The sequence below is a fragment of the Dromaius novaehollandiae genome, chromosome 4 (assembly GCF_036370855.1).
Source record: "Dromaius novaehollandiae isolate bDroNov1 chromosome 4, bDroNov1.hap1, whole genome shotgun sequence".
Lineage (NCBI taxonomy): Eukaryota > Metazoa > Chordata > Aves > Casuariiformes > Dromaiidae > Dromaius > Dromaius novaehollandiae.
The window spans coordinates 85378294-85400001 of NC_088101.1; the positions used below are offsets into that span (position 1 = coordinate 85378294).

Here is a 21708-nt window from a genome sequence, read left to right on the forward strand (position 1 = left end):
TATGAGAAGGAGTAGGAATACAGGGGCTTTGGAGAAAACTTGATTTCCTTGTATTTTGTCTCACCTGCCCCAAATTCACACCAACAAACCTCTTAGAAGGACCATGCTGAAATCCAGACCAGCAAGCAGAACATTTTTCTAACAGTGCTGGTGCCACGAGGTGCCAGCAACCCCTGGAGGAGATGCAAAACATCCCCTCCCTGTGCCCAGAGCCTGCTCTTACTTGATCCCTTTCTGACCCTGTGAACTCGCTATGGCTCCAGAGGGCCCCAGTGTCCTCAGCCCAGCCTCTTCCGAGAGGCTGTTAGAAGAACAAAGCTCAAGTTTTAAGGCCCATCAAGTGACAGCGGCGGTGGTGACAACCCCAGTTTGAACCCAGGTCACACGCTCCAGCTACAAGCCGGTTCTGTGAGAACTAGCGAGCAGAACTGGCTATTTTTCTTGTTAATCCCATAGGATGGAGAACCACAGTAACAGAGTTCAGCGTTGTTCACCCATGCCAAGCACTGAGAAACATTACAAGCAAGACCAAGGGCTTTACAGGAGCCCACCCATGACACCAAGAGTAACTTAAATCTCCATCAACATGCGTAGCTTGCATCTGAAGTGACAAGAGAGGAAGAAAGATTTGCTCATCTCTTAAAATTAAGTGCCCATGTTCATCCTAGGTTACCCATTAAACACTCAGTAGCTTTAGAGGCTCAGAGCATCTATGAGGAGGTGGGAAAGTACCAATGAAGGCAAGAGATACACTGACATTTGGAAGGACCACAGGGCTCGACTGTTAAAAATAGCTTCCGCATGCAACATTAACCTGACTACCGAACACGAGCAACTGAGATTCCAGGGAGCTCTGTTGTTCCGCTGGGGAGGGAGGTGGCTGGCAACTGGAAAAATCCAAAAAGTCACTTTAGCAAATACTGCTCGCTCACTGTGGTTCATCTTCCCTGTTGCAAAAGCCAAAGACTGGCCCTGCTGGTAGCATCACTCCCTGCTTTCCAGCATCAACCAGGACAATTCACTCCTGAGGGAAGCGGTTCAAGAGGTGTAGTACAGAAAGGATTACTTACAATGCCAACATCTTAGTAAGGAAATAGGAGGGCAGAAAGCCTTAGCACAGAGGAGGTTATGGATAGGGGTCCCTCATGCTCTGTGAGCACAGCTGTGGCACAAAAGCATCAAGGGAAGACTGGGAACCCTCAGTGTGGAGGATACCAGATAGGCATCATGACCATAAGATATTTCTTCTTCCCCTTTCCCCTCCACGTGGCAGAAAAACAAAAATCTTCCAGTGCCCATAGGGATTTTGGGTTGCAAGAGTCATTAGTGTTACAGCCATTAAACCAACAGTGGCCAAACCGAGGACAGACTTCAGCGTTCTGTCGAAAAGCCCACTGTGAAGCACCAAGCGATTCACCCGTACCGGGGCAGGCAATCAGCAGGCGCTCCAGAGCATGATGCCTCTCTTCCCCCTCCACCCCCAAAATCCAGAGATACAGCCCCCTTGCAGCACAGCTAGCCAAAACACGCACGTCCTTGCCCACTATCGCAGAGCTCACGCACAGATGAGAGACCAGACAAACATCACTAACCTTTCAGAGGAAGCATCGCAAGGTGCTTGCTTTAATAGGTCAGATGAACACACTGCAAAACTCCCAATAACAGGGAGACCAAAGAGCAAGTCTCCGGAGCTCAGACACTAATATTGATAAAAATACATTCAGAATAATGAAGTCAGCCAACTCTGGCCTTCCATTTGAAGAATCGCTAGATCAACACCACACTTATTCCTTAAGATACAGACAGTAGGAGATGAAGTTTTTTAAAGAGCTGTTGAATCACACCCTTTCTTAAAAAATAAATCAACTATTAAAGGACACATTGCTTTAGAGATATGTATTCCTCATTGTCCTAATTACAGAGCTGGCTGAATGCAGCTCTTTGAAAAATGAAACATGGCTGTTGTCATGCTGTTTCAGCAGGGTGGTGTGTCAGAGGAAGTTCTCCAGCAGACAATGTTCTTTCAGGGTCTGATTGTATATCTAAGGGAGGGCCACATGGCCCATGACCCCTGAAATGCATCTGTTAAAGAAAATAGACTCACAAGCACACAATCACTTCCATTTGTCTTTTGTACTATTGTGGTAGACACAAGAATACTGTGCTATTTAAACAGGAACCTCTGTGGAGGTCTGTGCAAGAGTGCGGCAAGTCTGAATTAAATCCATCGTGTTCTTAGGGGAATTCAACAGGAATGGTTTTTTAGGAGACTTTAAGAGATAATCTTCCTTCCAAGACTGTGTCTTTAGACAGTTTTATTAAGGCTGCCTAACCCTTCCCAGCACTGTTTTCAGTTGCTTATAAATTCACCAAGTCCTGGCTCTTCAAGATAGGAGTTTGCATGCTAGTTGGGTCTGCCTCAGGCAGAGTTGTTTTGGAACATGTGAATTCAACTGCTTCTCAGAAAGCAGCATGGGAATAAACACATTGTTTTGTTCAATTTCTGGTGACTTTTTTTGAAAAGCTTGAGACCCATGATTTAGAGCTGGGACTTTAACGAGCAGGGGATAGCTTTATGTCAAATTTAATTTGTCATTGCTGAAAATCTAGGCAAGTTATAAGCCTTTAGAGGGGAGGAAAAAAAGCAACTAAACTGCATGTGCTCAACAATCCTTAGACTTTAGAATTTAAGACACAATGGTTTTGGCTCTGCTGAGCAAACTTGGAAGCAGGTATGGGGCAGGCAGGAGATAACTAAGATTAGTAGTCAGTAAGAAAAATTGGCAGCAGCAGGAGATACACCACAAGAATCAGTTACTGAAGAAGATTCAGATGTAATCAGAGTTTGAAGCCAGTATGCCAGAGAAGCAGTTTGTGAATACCAAAGAGTTGTAACAAGCAACGGTGTTAAGACAGGTGTAGAAAGAAATCCTTTCCTGGCTCTACCAGGAAACATGCCCTTCTACATCCTGGGGAAGAAACAGGGAAGATCCTCATTTCTCCCATTTTCCATTTCAGGGGAACTCTGTTGACCAAAGTATATCCCATATCTAGCACTGCTCAACCAGAGATGCTATTTGCTGTTGAAAGTCGTCACATTACCAGGCAGACTCTGCTCCTTCGTGTTTGCAATGGGAACCTGTTGACGGACCACACAGACACCAACAGAGGTGCACTGAGAAGTGCTTTCACAGTAGCAGGCAGGTACTTCTGCAAGCTTTTCCTATTTTCCAAGTGAAAGGGAACAAGTCAGTCTTTAATTACTTAACTATAAAACAGACAGCACTAACTCCATCATTCTGTGCTTTTGAGCACTGGTTTGTGGCCTGTGCATTTTTAGCAATTTGGCATGAAGTTGTGCCTCTTAGGCTTTACGCTCAAGAGAAACTGATCTGGAACAGTAGTGTTTGCTGAGCCTTATTTAACATTTGTATAACCTTATATCTGATTATTATTCATCTTGCCTTTATGTTTTGGAACAGAAGTGAAAGGCTGAACTATAGTCATATGCTTGTTCATCTGCCTTGCATCAGATTAGCCACAGCCAAATCTACCACCATAGCTACAGATTGCCCCAGAGATTCCCAGCTCTAGTGAAGGGGTCTATATGGTACCACACAACTCAAAAAAATCAGTATATTAGCCAGGTAGTATGCAAAGGTTATAAATACAGCATGTGGTTATGTCACTCTGTCTGAGGTCTACAGCATTCAGGTGAAGGATGCATCTTCAGTCCTGGACTCCAGTGAACACCAATAACATACAAGTTTCAAATAGTCTGCTATCATGTGCATGGTAGAGGCTGGATGAAGAGTCAGAACTTTAACCTCACCATTTTTCTTCAAAGCTACTTCAGACAAACTTTGGTAACATCTAGGACGCTTCATGCTTAAATTAAGCCCAAAGGAAATGGCAAAGGGTCAGCTGGAGCATTTGAGAAGATCTGTTTATAGGCAAGAGACAAATATACCTGTTTCTAACCAAAGACATAGCAGATCTTTAAGCAGAAAGATCTACATATGAGCAAGAGTAACATACCACCTCTTCCTGTGGAGAGCTGGACTTCCTAAGCATGTCGGATCTCACTTCTGAGCTGAAGACTTTTCTGGAGTGCTTTAAGGTTTATGTTAGAAGCATAAGTAGCCAGACTTGAGAGAGGTGCAGGTATTATGCATAGTTAACCTCAGTTCTGACCCCAGCAGCTTTCTTCCCCCTACATCAGCCCACACTAAAAAGGCCAATTTTATATGCCTTTATCTTGTTTGTTTCTTTTTTTAATTTTTTTTTAATTAATTTATTTTTTTTAAACCCCTGCCAGCTTTCCGTCCACACAAAATTTCTCATACTTTATTCAGGGTAAAATAAAAGCATATGATAGCATCTGAAAATACGCTAAAAATGGATCCGTTACATTGCTTTATTGAATTAATGGCCTACAGGAAGGTAATCAAGCCTGCCCCACAGAGGGGAGTATCCCTGAGCCTTGCAAATGGTGAAACTGAACTGCACAGGGCAAGTTCACATCACTTAGTATCTGTTTACTGAAACTCAGTAGCTTGTCTGCAATGGGATTTCTTTCATAAATGAGGTTTTTGGATTCCTAACCTAGGCAGAGACCACATTAGCAGTTCCATAATCTTGCTATACTTTAAAAAGCAATACTTTTAATACAGGGTAGGTTGGAACAATCATTCTGTCAGTCTCTGCAAAGCAGAGTGCTCCTTAGGGATCCTAGCTCAGACCCAAAGATGTCAACCAGCTTCCACTTGCCTTATATCATCATCATTTAATGACTGCTGGACACGGCAAGCCCCTTTTAAAGCCTTTTTTGTTAATTTAGAGGTAATAACAGGACTAGTAGAAAGTCAGAAAAGGACATTCTTTGAGCCTAATGACATCAAGCCAGAGTATGTTGTGTCCAAGTAGTGATCTCTTTGCTTTCCACACACTGAGAGTAGTTGAGATACTACTCTCGCTCCACAGGTTTTTCCCACAAGTTATTTCCTTACAAGATTCTGAAACCTTAGGTCAATTCCTTTAAAAAAGTCCCAAGCCCCTCCTCAAGGGGAGTATTAGTTCTATACATGCACCCGCAGGTTTAAGAGCCTTCTAATTAAGCTTTAAAGTCTCTAACATAGGTACCTCCATTTTTGTCATGTTTCTCTTCCTCTCCACTTAGAGCACAGAGATCAAGTTTAAGTGCTGCTCTCCTCAAATCCAATAGCTCCATACGTGAAGTCAGCAGTGATCTTGTGTCCATGCTCTCATCCCAGTATGAACCACTACAGCCCATGAGCCCACTTTCCTTACTGGAAAGGGTGCGAGCAGCAGGTCCCAGTTCCACTCCCTCCAGCTCCTCTTTGCTTAGCGTCATCTCAGACCTCTGCAGTTCACACTCGGCTAATGAATAGATGTGAACTACATTATCACTTCCTCTGTGCTTGCGCAGTCAGCTCCTAAAGGCATGCTCTCTTGCAAGACAGACAGCTGCAGAGCTCTTCCTTTGTCTTCCTATTTCTTAGAAGTTTGCTGCTGCAAGCTTGTATTAATTTCCTAGTCACAGAAAGTTTTTAGTCTTGAAAATAGCCTCACCCACATCCAGCTTTTCTTAAACCAAGGTAATATTAGTTTGAGTGAAGTTAAGATACCAAACAGCACCAACAGCCTCAGGGAAGGTTTAACTCCTAGCGCAGCCACATGCAATTCCTGGTTTTATATTCACTTCTGTCTACATAAAAAGAGGCTTTGTTTCAGAGAACACCAGAAAACCCTATTTCAAAGCCCAGAGACTTTGAGGCTGATCTATCCGCCCTCAGGTCTCAAATAGCCTGGATGTATCCTGTTTTCATGAAGCAACAGGAGCATGGCAGTCTGTGTCCACCAAGACATACTTGTTCCAAAGAGCTTGTTTTCCTGCCAACCAATATCCTTAACAAATCCAATTACACAATTGCCTTGTGCATATGCTCCAGGATCAATGCAGGAATAAATTCAGTGGGATTGCACCCACTCCTCATTAGCCTAATGACCATCTCATCCTGATCATGCCACATTGCAAACCGGTCTTACTATCCTGTCCCACATACTGCCATTCAGCATGAAAAGCCAAGGCAAAAAGTTCAGCTGTATAGGATTAAGCAGCTTGTCAGAGTAAGTGCAATCCAGCCATCTTCCCCCCAGCAAGTATTATCCAACTAGACTGAAGGGCTTTGTATGTTCAGAGGGAGGCCTGCAACTGTCCCCTACTTCACAGAAGTAGGGAGAGGTGGATTATGTAAATGAAAGTGTTTGTGCAACCCGAGTTGGCCAGAACTCTGGCATTTGGGACTTGCACTGGATAAACAGGTGTCCTTGAGAAGCAGACTACAACCAGCCAACCTACAGATTTATCCTTGGATCAAAATCACACATGAATTCCCAAACATCCAGCGCAGCGCCAGGGAGCTCCTTTAATAAGGACGCTTGTTGTTGGACATTTCACTCCATATGCCCCTTTTTCCTAGTCATGCAAAGGTCTTACTGTCTGTGAGATCACCCATCAAATGGGCACGTAGCTGGTTATTAGAGGAAGGAGATGTGGTACCATCACATAAAACCTAGCTTCCTTAAGGGAAAAAAGCTAAGAGCACCACCTACATAGTAATTAGCCTACTTCAAATACCCAGCACAGAGACTACAGTAGGTCTCAGAGTGAAAATCTGGATGCAACACAGAGCTGCAGGCTCGGTCAACTTTGATTCTTCAAAGACTGTGACAGCTCATGACATACAAGACCAGGGAACATTTCTGAGCACTCAGTACCTTAGTCACAGCAAGGCTTGCAAAGACTGAGATTTATTCTGTTTTGGTCTGAAATAAAAGGCATCCCTGGTCTGAGCAAGCTGTCAGCTACAAGCTTCCAGGACACAAAGCAGCCATTTCATCTCCTCTGTGCAGGGCATCACAGCACTGCTGTGTTATTACCAGCTCACTCCTAAATTCCCCCATCTCGGAGGCAAGGGAAACACCAGCGGGCTGAACAACCCTCCTGAGGAAACACACACATCGACTGCTCCTGTATTCTCGTCACTTGGCAGTGATTGCATGAAAAGCTTGTCATTTGTAGTCATACGCGGTCATGCAAATAGCATGCAGAAACAGACTGGCAAGAGGCCAGTCCCAGAACTGCCATCTAGATAATCTCTTTCATAGTCTAGTCTCTAGATTATGGCTAGTAAAGCACAGCAGCTCCTTCAGCTAAAACATACATACTACAACAGCAAGAGTACAGGAATCCAGAAACTAATAACATACAGCTTCCAGGATTTATCCAAGGATCATTCTGCACAGGCACACATGAAGATAAGGACACACAAGTACATTTGCATAGATGCAAAAGGAGTTCTGCTATTCAGATGACAGATGTCAGTCAAGTCCTTGTGGCAAATAGTCATCACCACCAGCAGATCCAGATGCATTTGTATGGGGGAAAATTGGGGGACAAGTGGTGGAGATGCCAAGACAAATCAGCTGCAGTGTTCTGCATCATTCTCAGCAGCAGAATTGCAGATGAGCCCATGGATCAGGGACAGGAAAAGTAAGTTTGGGGACCATAGCAGTGTAACAAATGGACATCAGGGGGAACTGGCAACAGGTCTCCACTCCAGCAGTCCCTTGTGATCCATCTCCAGGGACAAGATGGACACCTCTAAGTCTGTGTGCCAGAAGGAAAGAAAATCCTAGAGCAGCTTTTTTGCCAAACCGGCATAGGCAGCCAAAGGTAAGGAAACACACATATAGCTTCCACAGTCCAGACAGTTGTGGACAGCTTCAGCTGACATGAGCAACAGCTTTTTATAACTGTTTGATCTACAGCACATTACATAGCATGCACTAAACCAGTCAGTCCAGACAGACCCATTTTGAAGCCCTGCAGAACTGAGCACAAGTGGATATATAACGCGTGAACCACTCCCAAAGCTGAGCTGGACCTGGAGCAAGAAGTGCACTAGCCCGACTTCATGACAAAAGCAAGCACAAGCAAATTTTAATAGACCTCACTCATGGGTTCAGACATCACACTAGCGTCATACCAAGCATTTACATAAGACTGTTGAAATCCTAATGAGATTTTACACACAGACACTTGTACTTGGAAGAAGTGTCTATCATTCCAAAGTTGCCACCACATCCAGAAATGAGGCAGGGTCAAGGAGTTGCTTCATTAACAATCCAGGCCATAAACAGAGGAATCCAGGAAGTCACCTGAGGAATCCTGTCCTCATTGTCTGTGCAGGTGAAACCCTTTAAGCAATTAGCCTGTTGATTTCTGAGTTGCAGAAGCCAATTGTTTTAGTGCCAATCAATCAGCTGATGCATAGTTTTATTCCTTTCCATTATGGCTAATCTGAAAGCCAACATCAAGATACAGCCTGTTTGTTGTAGACTTAAACCTTTTGTTACCTTAATGAAAGACAAGAATGAGCCTGAGCATCAGTTTACCTCTCTCACGAGCAAGTGCGTCATCTCTCCCGAAGGAACCCAGCAGGAAGTGACTTATTCAGGGGAATGCCAATATTTAAAACAATTGAAAGAATCTCCTGATGCCAGAGATGTGGTGTGGTTACTGTTATTCTTGAAATCTTAGAGGATGTCATAACTACTTTCCTGATCCAACAGGACCTAGAGAACTGGCTAAAGCTGTGGGTTCACTAATCCCATACTAGAGGTATCTTAATGAGACATCTCTTGGGATATTGGCACATATGAACTACGTATGAACTTGTTTGTAGCCAAGAGCCCATGGTGTTTATCACTAGGTCAAGGTCAGACTGGGAAAGGTAGCATCACTATCATTCCCTTTTAGACTCACAGGAAGACTTAAGCTCTTACTTGTCCTACCTATGCTATTTGGAGTATTGCATTTTCTAGAGCAGGAGGAGTATCTGATGAGGTTGCCAACCTATAAACAAACACACACACCCCTTTCACAATGCTGAGAGGCTTTTAACCACTGTTTTAACTGTCTGCCTAATCTCATGCATATGGAAGCTCTTATGATTTGCTGGCGATGCAGTTGGAAGGAAGCGATTCCTCCCCTCTATTCAGCACTGGTGAGGCCACATCTGGAGTGCTATGTCCAGTTCCAGGCTCCCCAGTACAACTAGAGTGAAAACAGCAGAAAAATGCCAAAACAGCCAAGGGCTGGAACACACAGGAGAAGTGTCTAGGAGAACTGTTTGTTCAGCCTGGAGAAATGGCTAAGGAGGGATCCTATTGCTGCCTACAACTACCTAGCAGAAGGCTATACAGAAGACAGAGCCAGACTTCAGAGGTGCACAGCAAAAGGATGAGGGACAACAACATGAGCTGCAGAAAGGAAAAATTCCAGTTCGGTGTTGTGAATTTTGCTCCCATAATAGTTAAATATGGAACCAGCTTCTCAGAGGTGGAAGTCTTCCACCCTTGACTAGACAAAGCTAGGTCAGGTTGCTAATGGCTTTGAAGTCAGCCCAGCCCTGGGGGGAAGGGGGGGGGGGGCACAGAAATCAGACTGGAAACCTCCAGAGTCCCTTCCAACCTCGGTTACTCTCTGATTCTAACTGAAAGTCTTAACATTAATAAAAATTTAAATATTCTGCTCATGAAATTTAAGTTAAAGGCACTTTCCCTTCAGGACAGCAGCTGTACAGATAAAATACAATTCCACTCCAGACTGCTCTCTCCCACACCCATTAAGAATAATCTCTTTCAAGAAATACTGCTTACTTCTGCCATTCTTGCTACTGAAAGCCTTGGTGAGTCATGTCACAGAGTGAGACTGAGCAATAGTTCCTTCCCCTGAAAAAAAATTTTAAAAAGCAACCCTAAAGTTTAGCTGGAGTGACCCCAGGACAGCCACTTCTATCCAGAACAGGGCTACAGAGATGCAACTGAGGACACCATGCTGATAGCAAGACAGCCAAGGCAAACATCTCATGCTCTTGTTCTGCTAGTGCAGGCACTGCAGGAAAGCCGTCTTGCAGTGGGTATCTTTAGGAGCTCCTGTGCACTTGCCTTAAGATCATTTAAGAGCCCCATCCCCTCTCCCACTTCTCTCCTTCTGCAGGGAAGGATCAGGGTCTGAAGTCCTCAAGGCAGCCAGGTAGGAAGCTCATCAAGCACCTCAAAATGAAGGTCTGGGCAGTACTGGGCTTTTATAGATGGATCCTGCAACCACACTGAAGTCACCCTGGGAAGCAGATAAGAGTAACAGTGGAAGCTTCCTCTCCTTCCTCCCATGATGCAACATATGAGAACAGGGACCACAGCAGCTCTTAGACCTCCTTCTAAGCCTAACCTAGGGCCAGTGAAGCACCTCAGAAGCACACCAGCAGCAGAGACAATCGGCTTGAACCACTGCTGGAGCAGAGGACTGCCTGCATGCAGAACCTCCTACCAGCTTTCAGCATAGCTCTCCTCTGGCAGAGCACGAGCACCACATCACTTGGACGCCCTGGGACGCAGGGCATAGCACGATTGAGGATTTAGACCCAGCCAGAGCCATTACTGCTTTGCTGATGGAATTTTAACATCCACTGTTGTCAGGGCTGTGGGCTAGACAACACATCGCAGGAGGTACCTGGAGCTGGCACACGCAGGAGGGGGTGAAAAGACCATAGCACGGTGCCGTTAGCTTTGTCAGGTTTGATCAGTGCAAGCTGAACTCAGCAGCACTCAGTTTTCAAATTTCCCCCACCATCACCCCAGTCTTGTACCAATAGCTGGTCCTCTGTAGAGAAAGCAGCTACATTATTTAGCAGTGAGGGAATATGACTTCAAAAGTCCTGCCAGATATCCTGTTTTGCTGTATTCACATCCTCCTAACCTTTTACTTGAGGCCTTTATACAAGCCTGTGTGCACCTTCCCATACCAGCCTCTGCTCTGAGCACTCAGAGGACTTCGAGTAAGTGACATTTCTGACAGCTGTATATAACAAGCATTCCTTGCAGAATTAGTTTCTAAATGCAGCCAAATTAAAACAAACCCTGACTTGCCTGCCAGAAGGAGATAATGATCAAAGACACACAATGCACAGTTCTCCAAGAAAGAAAAGCCAGCCTGTTTGCAGAGAAGGCATAGAAGTTGTTTGAATTTTTTTGCACTCCAAGATGCAGGTCTCCAACAGGCAATATTGTCAGGAGAGGTGCATGCACCCCTTTGTTTTGTCACCTTTGAGGTGCTGCAACAGTTTTTGCTTAGCCTAAGCAAATTCTTGGGAGTGTGAGCACAGCTGAAGTAGGAAACATGGATCTGAAGAAATTGCATTTGGAGTTGAGGTCCTCAAGCAAGCAACAGGTAGACCATGCAAATGGACTGGCAACACCAGCTTCCCCAGTGGGATTAAGGAACATTCAAACAGCTTTGCTTGTCATATTGCATTTATTCAAGGCATACTCATGTAAAATCCACTTTCCTACTGCTATCATGACCATATTCTTTCACAAGGAGTCCTCAGGCTCACCTCAAGACTTTAATGAGTGACAGAAATGTAAAACAGAGCTCCAAAACACTAATGGGAAATTGCCAAGTCTTCCAAATAATGAGCTACATGCAAGTTACCACTTTCCTTTGAATTGTCTTTTTATTATCTGGTTTCCACAGAGTTCCTACCAACAAGAGAACCCCTAGCCACCAAGCTCAGCATCAGCGGCAAGGTAACAGTACCAAAATAAGTGAATAAATAAAATTGACATTTCAGCAACTTCAAGGCAAGAAAAGAACTGGCATCTAAAGGTGAGTATGGTCAGGCTGGGAGTGTCACAGCTTCAGATCAGAGATTATAAACAGCAGCCCAGCTGAAGACTGCTACGAACACAGACATGCAATAGAGCAGTGTTAACCAAGGCTAGACTGTGGCTTGTTTTCCCTCCTGGAGCCACAGCTGACTAGCGTCGCAGGCATTAGTTCATAGCAGTGCAGTTTGCAAACAGGATGCCAGCAAAAGCAGCTAGCTAGGACATGCTTCAGGGTTTCTGGAGCCTACCTATCAATCTTATCACCTGAAGGCATCAGTGGAGACTGGCTCCCCAGCCAGATGAAATATTAAGCATGTCAGCTTAGTCCCTCCTGCAGGTGGGAAAGGGATCAAGACATTTCTCCACTGTCGTGCAAGCCATTTTGGAGAGCAACAGTAGATATCTGCACTGAGACTGAGCAGGTGGGACCTCTTCAGGCTCCAGCTATCACATGTCCAGGTCCCTTCAGCCTGCGAGCTGATGAAATGGGAGTTGTGAAATACAGCATCTTTGTTGTCAACAGGTACCTATTCCCACATTGATGTGACCTCACCATACCCAAATTGGTGTCAGATTCTATCTTTTCAGACTCGCCACAGTGGCACATAACTACCCTGGGAAGGGATGGGACATTGTCAGCACCTCCTGTCTCCAGCCTTCCTCACGTACACTGCAGAGACAGCAAGCTGTCTTCAACTGATCCAAGAGGCTGTTGAGCAGATATGCTCTGAACTGGGAACACCCAGCCTAATTCGAGTTCAGATCTGTAAGCGAGCAAGCAGTCGTGCATACTCAGTATCATCATCCTGACAGCTTCAATGCCAAGTGCATGGCTGGCTTATCTATTCACAAATTATTCCCTTCTATAAGACACCAGTGCATTCAAAATGAGAGGCATTATTTTAAGCTTATACCTTAACTATGGTGGTACAAAGGATATGCACAGCAATAAAATAGCATCCATGCTGGGAGCGACTTGTTAAATTCAGTTTAATTGACTCAGTCTTTCCCACCTGGGGCAAAACACAGATCGATACTTGTAAAGTCTCACCAGAGCAGTCACTGTGGCTGAGTTTCAAGGGCTGCCCTACAGGGCTTGAGACATGTCCCATGCAATGATCTAGTAGAGGAGTAGTCAGAGAGAATCAAAGAGGAAAGGAGAGCTAGGACTTGCCCTAGCAAAACTTCCATTACACTTATTGTACTAAACTGATTCTGATTTTAGTACTTCCAGCTGAGAGCATGTGACAGACCCTGCTATTCACAATCTGGGTTATGCTTAAGTAGAAAAGAACAGGAAAAAGCAGTGGTTTGCTAGAACCTGGCTGGTACTTCCTTCAGCCCTGCACTGAGCCGATGCAGTTCAGCATCTTTTAGTCTTGGTGACGACTGAGGGGACCCTCAGCAGCAAGCCAGCTGCTGCACTGCTGACGGTCACAGCATCTTTCTAAAAGACAAGACAGTTTGAAACTCACTGTTTTTTGAGTTAGGGTACAGAGACATATGTGCTGTTTTCACAACCTTCAAGAAAAAGTGTTTCCCTTCACCCTAAGTAATCTTCCTGTCTTCCCTCCATCGCAGATTATATCTGCATATTTAGCTGCGCTCTTTAGGCAAGATTTCATATGACAGAGCAGAGCGAACACTTAACAGCTTCTCCCACAGGGGCCATTCCCCTCAGCTAGAGGGAAGCATTATAGAGATCTGAGAAATGGAAAGTTTATTCCTCCCCCCAGAACCACCCTAACTGGCTAAAAAGCCACGAAGTGCAAGCAGAGCCATATAAAGCTCAATATCTGCTATGCCCACTTGCCAGTAAGGCACACACAGGATGAGCAGAGACAAGGTTAGGAGCTGCATCACATCAGACTCATATTCGCATCCACCTTCGACTGCCTCAGCCAAGTGCAGAGAGAAGCTGGTCACAGAGAGTTCGATACTGGATGGTTACAGACCAGAAGTCCATAGTGAGATGCCATTATGCCAACTCTAACTTTGCAAATTCATCCAAAACAAGCATCAACATACAAAATGAAATAAAAGGTAATAGAAATGCTCGCTGTATTCCACAGCATTAAGATTCCAGCCATGACTGACATGAATCAACAGCAGCAACAGAGCAAATAAAGCTAAAAAGCACACATTTTTCAGCCTTCTCAGATTCAACAACAGCTCTCAGTTTACACAGCAATTATTCAAATTTCATTTGTCATGCTGAAAAGTAGCAAGAAAGAAACAGCCTGGGTGCTCACTCTCCACACTAGGTGCAGACCAGCTTTCCCATGAACTTTATCAGGATTTGAAGCTCAATTGGCTTTGAAATCCAATTTCAGTGCAATTTGCATATGCCATGTTACTGTATAATTGTGCAGTATCATTAAGAGGAAGACATGAGTTTGTTTTCTCTTGGAGCTGGGATTATTAGATGAATTTTGATATCATGCTTAGCAGGGAAGCAGAGATAAGCTGTGTGCTAGGTGAGAGATCTGCTTTTTTTATACAGCATCTTTCATAAGGCAGCAAGGCAGACTTTAAACAGGAAGTGTTTATTGACTTTATATTCACTTAATGAAGCATTTACATGGATAAGAGGAGAAACGAGAGCTCCCAACAAGGCAGCATGGATTTCAGTTTAGAACAAAGATGAGTTCATGCATTGTTCTGGGAAGCAAGAAATCTCAAACATTGGGAAGTTTGAGCTTTACAGCTGCAACATATTCCCAGAAAAATTAAGACAGAGCTATCCCATTCAGGGCTCCTTACAACTTGGACATTGAGGAGGAGGTTTCTGCAGTTGTCCTTTCAATAACTTAAAACATTGCCAAAATTAGGGATAAGAAACACCAGCTTGTACCAGGAAAGAGACAGTACAGAGAAAGCCTGTATTAAGGCAGTATGAAAACATTGCAAATGGTTCAGAGATCTGTGTGAGCGGGGGGAAAAGAGTCCACGGAGGAAGAGAGGAACTGCCGGCACAGCTGTGCTGAGAAGCAGCAAGGCAGCACTATCCGGGTCTGCCCATCTGCAGCCTCCTGAGTACCAGCCACACCACCCTCCAGCCCCTGCACCGCTGCAGCATGCAGAGGAGCTGTGCTGCTTGCACTGCCCCGTGACACAGGGCTTAGCCCTGGGCGATGGAGATCAGCATTTATGCCATACACTGGCTCTGCCACCCTCAACAGCAGACCAGCAACCCTCAGCCCCGCATCAGGAGTCATAAGGTGCAGAAGCATTAAGCAAGCAACACTTTTCTTAATCAAGAATCCCCTTCCTAGTTAGTTAAGTATCTGCATGCATAGCTGCACCAGCTTATTAGTTCAAAGCAGGCCCATGCAAGCTCAATTTTAGCTGGTATTGAATGACTCAGGGAAGTCAGCACACATCACAGAGCTCACACAGGTTCAAGCTCCTGGGACAGACGCACCACATCCAGGAACACCTTAGCCAACTGCCCCTGCTGCAAGGGCTGTAGATAGTTCAGCTCTCCCTCAAGTGTTTCATCCATCTTTCCAAGAGCAAGAAATTTCTTAAATATTTAAGCATCATTTCTCTTACTGCAACAGAGCTACCTGTTGATTTGGGCTTAGCTTTATTTGAGCTAAGATGAAGCCTCAGTTTTCCTCTGTCTGACAAGAAAACCAGAAAAACAAACAGACCCTGTTGCAGTGAGATACCTCACATTTCATCACACAGGTGCCTGGATCAGCCCAGTGTTCAACTGACAGAAGCTAGATCCTTAACTCGCTCACCAGCAAGACTTTGCTGACCAGGATATTCAAGTCTGACAGCCTTCACCCTCCTTATTCTTGATTTTTAGTCAAGCTCCTCTGATTTCAGCCAATCCTCTGAATGGAAAATCACCTCTCCCTCTAGGAAAGTCTTTTTATATGGATGCAGTAGCCCTGTGCTATGAACTATGGGGATATTTTTCATTACTAATTGCAACTCTGTTTTAAGAAGTACCATGAAACCAGCTATAGATTCAGCAGAAGGCCTGGCCAGGCAATTTGTACGAGCTTGACAAAGGAAGTGAAGTATTCCTTACCTGCATCAAGCTGAGCTACCTAGTCCCAGTCTGGTGAGACTGTGGCAATACCCAAATCTAATTCAAAGTATTTCCCATTAAATATAACCTTCCAGGAAGTGCTTCAGATGCTCTTGCCTATCACATGAATTGCCTCCTTGCTGCCTTCCAAGGTTGCTGACAGATGCCACATAAGATCCCTCTGTTTCAGTTAAATTAAGCAGAGAGTATGATTTGATTAGCATGAGGAAGCTAGCAACCAAGATATTCTCACAGCAGTAACGTGGGTCCCAACCAGCCCTTTGGCTAACAGGCTTAGGCACACATTGTGTTGCCACCTTACAAGCAAGGGCAAGACAACACAAATACAGCCTGCAGAAAGAGGGTTACAAGCAGTAGGCTATTCTGCACATGCTGAGAAAGGATGCTCAACATGGGATACCTATAGGCTATTTTAAATTGGTCTTATGTGTACCACTCATAGTGGCCATGTGTTATTAATATACCCCTTGCCTAGATGGATACAGCCACAAGCCTTAACACACCCATGTCAACATGCATTATGTTTTTAAAAAACACATTCGTTTCTTTATAAGCCAGTGCAGATTTTTGTATTTTGTTCTATTCATTAGCTGTGAATTGTTAAGGAAGCATTCCTATAGTCAAACGGAGATAAAAAAACCCAATGCGTGACATCTGGAAGCTTTGGCCTTAATTCCGTTTATGGGAACGGCTGATGTCATTTTTTTGTTCTGGGAACATACATCCATTAGTTCCAACTGCACAAAACTTTTTAGAAAGAGCCACACAAAGATCAGAAAACCCCAGACATGAGAATGACTCAGCCCCTTGCCAGGGCTGGGGGGAGATGGGCAAAGGGCTCTCTCCAGGCTCCAGCAGACCTTTCAAGCTACAGTACCATAGTATTTACATAGCAGACTCAATTCCCTATAGCACTACACGTTGCCTACACACTAGGCATGTGGCTGGAGGCTCCCACACCCACAGAGCTTCCTCACCAAGGAGAAACCCGCATGGCACTGGTGCTACTAAGCCACAATGCCAAGTCCCTCCATCCCCGTGCCATGGGTTGGCAGAGGTCAGCAGGTGCTGGTTACAACAGCCTAGAAGAGGGCAAGCTTTCTTCCAAGGCAGAAGATCTCCCCCTTCTCTGAGCACATCCATTTTATAAAAGATCAGTGAGACAATTAAACTCGCCTCTCTTAGGCTGTTGCTTGCTTTGCCCAAGAACTGAGTTCTCATAAGCACTCTGTCCTCCACCCTGTACCCAGAGAGGCCATAAGGACCCAGACCACAAGCTTCCCACCCTTATCACCCAGGGCAAGACGCCCTGTCCCAGCTCCCCTCCAAGCTGATGGGAAGGTGCCACACATTGGTGCAATGGATAACACCACAGATGTCAAGCAGATATCAAGTCAACTGGGATGAAAGGAGACAGCAGGAGAAAATAAATAAGAAGTGTCCCAGGCAGTGTTTTCACTCAGTGCCAGTCCCTCCCATCTTCTGCATTCTAGCTGTTTGACCCCCACCCAGACTAGGAGAGGCCCTTGGCTAGCTGGAGCTCATCCCATCTTGCACAGTCTCCTACTTTGTCATATATATTTTTGTCATTGAAGAAATCAGCATGGCCGTTACCTTGATTCCTGCCACAAGCATACAGCCAGGATAATTATGTTATATTCTACTTCACCTACTTCTGACCCTGTGCTCTGCTGGGAGAGCAAAACTTAAGTCAGTTCTGCTTCAATACCAGCAAGTTATGGGATTGAAGGGGGGCTTGGCAAAGCAGCTCGCTCCAGCTCTATCTGGCCAAGGTTTTAGCCAAGTTGTTCATGCATATGTGTATGTGTGTGAAGTAGCAGCTTTTGGCAGGTGATTGCAACTGCTAAGTCCTCCAGGGCACTATTTAACTTGGGATTTATATTTTTGGATTGGTCACTGGGATGAAAGTGTTGGAGGCACAACAGCACAGTAACAGATGAGAGGGTTTCCAGCACTCACCCATGGCTCTGCCAGGGGAATCCTTTCCTAGCTTTGTGATCCGGAAAGAAATTGAGAAGCCAACTCCAACTTTCCCCCCTTTGCTGATAAGTTTTACCGAAAGCATCAAGCATGGGGATTAAAGATTCCCTCTTCACAAGAGATAACAGTTACAGAAATGCCTGCAATAAGTTATCACTGGATACTGTAAGACCTAAATGCCTTTGAGATATCTACTCCTGTCAAGTACAGTTAAGTTTGTTCAGTGGCTTCAATAACAAGTGTCTTTTTGGGGAGGGGGGGGATAGAGGAGGAGCAGGGAAACAAAACTGAACAGATAGACAAAGCAAATTTCCCCAAGATGCCAAGGTAAGAATTTTTTTTAAGGTCTGGATTTCAAATATGGATTGTCCTTTTTAAAGGGGGAAAAAATGCACCAGACTAGACCAGTTTTCTCAATAAGGTCACTCACAAATGCCAGCACAACTGTGAAGTTCAGAGTCAAAAACCACACTTTGAACCAAGACTTTTTCAGGAAGAGAAGCCCAGCTAGACACACTTAATAGAGGATTCCCAATCACTGTTTCCCTGAAGGGAGCTCTTCTGTCACGACCAGTTGACCTATGAAAGGCAGATCTCTCCTCTGTGCCCAGAGCCTCTCTTGGGGCCCCCATGACTCCCACTTCCCACACTTGATCTGCAGGGACAGCACACAACATCACAGGAGACATTCATCACGAGAGATCATCCATCATAGGACATAACAGGGGGCTTCAGCTTTTGAACTGCAGCTCACACTCGCTGCAGAGCACAGAGACAATCTGATATTCTGGGTCAGTGCCATATCTCACAGCTGTTCAGCAAATTAGGCTACTGCTTTGAAGATTAAACCATACAGAAGTCCATTTTCCCCCAGGGTCATTTGGAGAGAAAACCCTCAGCTTCAAGGGACACCCAGTCTGCTAGAAGCAGAGAATGTCCCTCTGTAGGCTCTTCCCAGCAGGACCAGACGGAGGTCCCCCAGAAACAAGGAAAAGCACCCCTTTTTCACATGGCTTGACTCTGACTCAGGGTATTCCCAAGGCATCTAGTCACACGTCCAGGAGCATTTTTTACTGAGCTGATCTCAGCTGCCTGCATGCCAGATTTAATGCCTTCTTGACTGAAGAAGGGACCAAACATTTAACTGTCTTCATGACTCTTGCATACAAGGCCCCACTTGGTGGTTATCTACATCACTTCATCCCTTCGCTGTAAAAGCAACCTGGTCCATCAAGGTCCAGCCAGAAGAAACAGTAAGTAAAGGAAGATAAGTCACTTCTGGGACAGCTGCAAGTGAGGAATTCTCCCCACCACAAGCATTCACTCGAAGTAGTTCTTTATCCAGAAGCAGTATGCAAGGCCCAAAGGCTACTTTTGTAAGTGAATGGAGGAATAATCCTTGCACAGAATCTGTCCCTGCGGCACCTTCACATCTGTCACCCAGACCCCTCCGAGGGAGCCTGGCCAGGTTGCTCAGTGTAGCATTACACGGGTTGTAGCCACGTCCCCACTGACAAGGGGCTCACAGCTTCTTTCACACTCAACTTACTTCACCCCCTTCCAGCCCAGGCAGCCAAGGTTCTCATTAGGAATTAGCTAAAGTCCCTAGGCACGCTCATTTCCTAGTCTCCTACCCATATGCTTAGCTTCTCCTGTAGAGGAAAGTCTTGCTGCATTAGCTCAAATAACTCATATATCACCCTGTCCACAAACTTGCACTACCACAGGAGGCACAAGGGGCTTTCTCAGCTGTGCCCTGTGAACAACAGCAATGAAATTTCTTCCCAGCAGCTATGGGCAGTAGCTGCATTTTCTCCTGAAGAGCATGGTTAGAGATGCCACCGCTTAAGGGAGAAGAGATGCATCCTTTCATCACCTCAGCTTCCTTACTACCCAAGCTGTGGTTAGTCTCTCTGCCAATATCTCATGCTAGCTAAAAGTACAAGCTAGTTGTGGGATGCAGAACATTGGTTTCCCACAAGCTCAGTAGTTGATACTCTTCAAGTAATAACCCCCCACCTTTGTATTGAAGGGAAAGAGGCTTTTTAAAAAATAAAAAAACCCACCTTTTCATCATTTCATGTACGCTTTCCACACCACCCCCCTCCCAGTCACCTATCCAGCTCTGCTCATTCACCCTCCCTTTACAGCAGGGCCTTTACAGTCATCAGCCCCAAGCATTACATTTCTCAGGAAACGCACAACAGACAGCCAAGATTCCACAAGAAAGGATGGAAAAACCAAATCCATGAAAAAAAAAAAAAAAAAAAAAAAAAAGACATCAGAAACAAGATGCCTTTTAACCCAGCCCATCAACAGCTTTCCACTTCACTTGCTTTAACAGCCTGTGCAAAGCCCAGCCACTCGCTGCATCACCTAGATCAGCACCCACACACTTCAGACAGCCACAGCAAGACAAGAAACCAACCAGACAGAGAAGCCACGTCTTACCTTGCTGGACAGAGGGCCCATCTCCATTATTTTCAGCCTTCTCTGGCTCAGCTGCCATCTCTCCAGGGTACAGGGGGAGGAGGGCACTGCTGCTGCCTCCTCCTCCTCCTCCTCCTCCTCCCTTCCTGCTGCCTCACAGATGGGCCTTACCCCATGCACCACGGGCCTCGGAGGGTCTGCTCCTCTCCACTGCCAGGAAGCAAAGAGGGCACACAGCAGGGAGGCTAGGTCCTCTGATGAGGGTGGGGGAGGAAGGCCACCTCCCCACCCACTCTAGCCTTTGCTCCCAGCTATTTCCTATAGGCTCATTTATGCTCTGTGGGGGAAAGCGCTGCAACCCACTGGGTTAAAGCCCAATGATTTAATGGGTCAGGCCTGAGCTGCTGGGGGAACCTGCCCGAGCTGTCAGGCGATATTTCTCCTCCAGCCAGGGAGATAGATCAATAATGTGGTGCTGGTGCTGGTGCTGGTGCTGGTGGTTTAACTGCTGCCTCCTGGAATTCTTGCAGGGTTTGAAAATGCAGACGGCTGCTGGGGTGGGAGGGGAGGCTGCACAGCTGATGCTGGGCAGCCTGATGGGACACCAGGCCCAGCTGGAGAAGAGAGTCTGTCCAGGTGGAAATGGCTCTTCCTCTGAAGTTCCTCTCAGTTGCATCTTCTAGGGATTAGAAAGGCCTAGAGCAGATGGGGTGAGGAATAAGCAAAGTTAGAGCTCTTTAAAGTAACTGGGACTTGTGTCTGTCAGATATTTTACGGACTGTCAGATGGGGAGAGCTTAGACTGTAGTACTAACTTTGCTTTTGGTTTTTACTTAGTTTCCTGTTTTTTCTCAGTGTTCTCCCCAACGTATGTTTCTGTGGGGGGTAACTAAGTTTTCTGATACAATCCCACACTCCCAGTATTTCTCCCATCACACATCTTGGTGTCAAAGCACTGATTCTGTATAGTTTCCTCATATTACTGGGCCCCTGGTAACTAAGATGGAAAACGGCAAGAAGCCATACAAATAAAAGAATTATGACCTCGTCAGTATTATTACCGACTCTATATCTTAGGTAGATTAGAGGCCTTACTTATGATCTCTGAGGAGAGAAAAAATATACACCCAAACACCTACTCAAGTGACAGTAAATGACACTCTATCATGCTCTTTTGTATTATATGACCTAAGTCTGTGTCACACAGTCCTCGTATTACCAGACGCAAATGTTTATCACTTGCTCCTTATACTGTGTCTGAAAAAGTGCAATGAAGTTGAAAAGTTATGGACTTTGCCAGAACTATATTTTACTCTATTTTTTCATTTTGTTCTGCTCAATTACATTTATCGGGGTTCCTCCTCCCATTAGACTCTTTTACCAGATGGGGAGTTATTTGCTATTCCTTTTTATCCTCCTTACTTGGTGTGAAGCTTGAAGCCTGTTGTTCAGGTT

At 45.2% G+C, this 21708-nt stretch overlaps 1 protein-coding gene across 2 annotated transcripts in view; it reads right to left on the reverse strand.

The window, feature by feature from the left end:
* SLC4A11 (solute carrier family 4 member 11) overlaps positions 1-5389 on the reverse strand; it is a 134701-nt gene extending 129312 nt beyond the window's left edge. For both annotated transcript variants that reach the window (XM_026121829.2, XM_064511642.1), the window contains exon 1: positions 5143-5389. In XM_026121829.2, the coding sequence (XP_025977614.2) occupies positions 5143-5374 (232 nt within the window). In that variant the 5' untranslated portion in view covers positions 5375-5389. The remainder of the gene's footprint in view (positions 1-5142) is intronic.
* Between the last annotated feature and the right edge of the window lie 16319 nt (positions 5390-21708).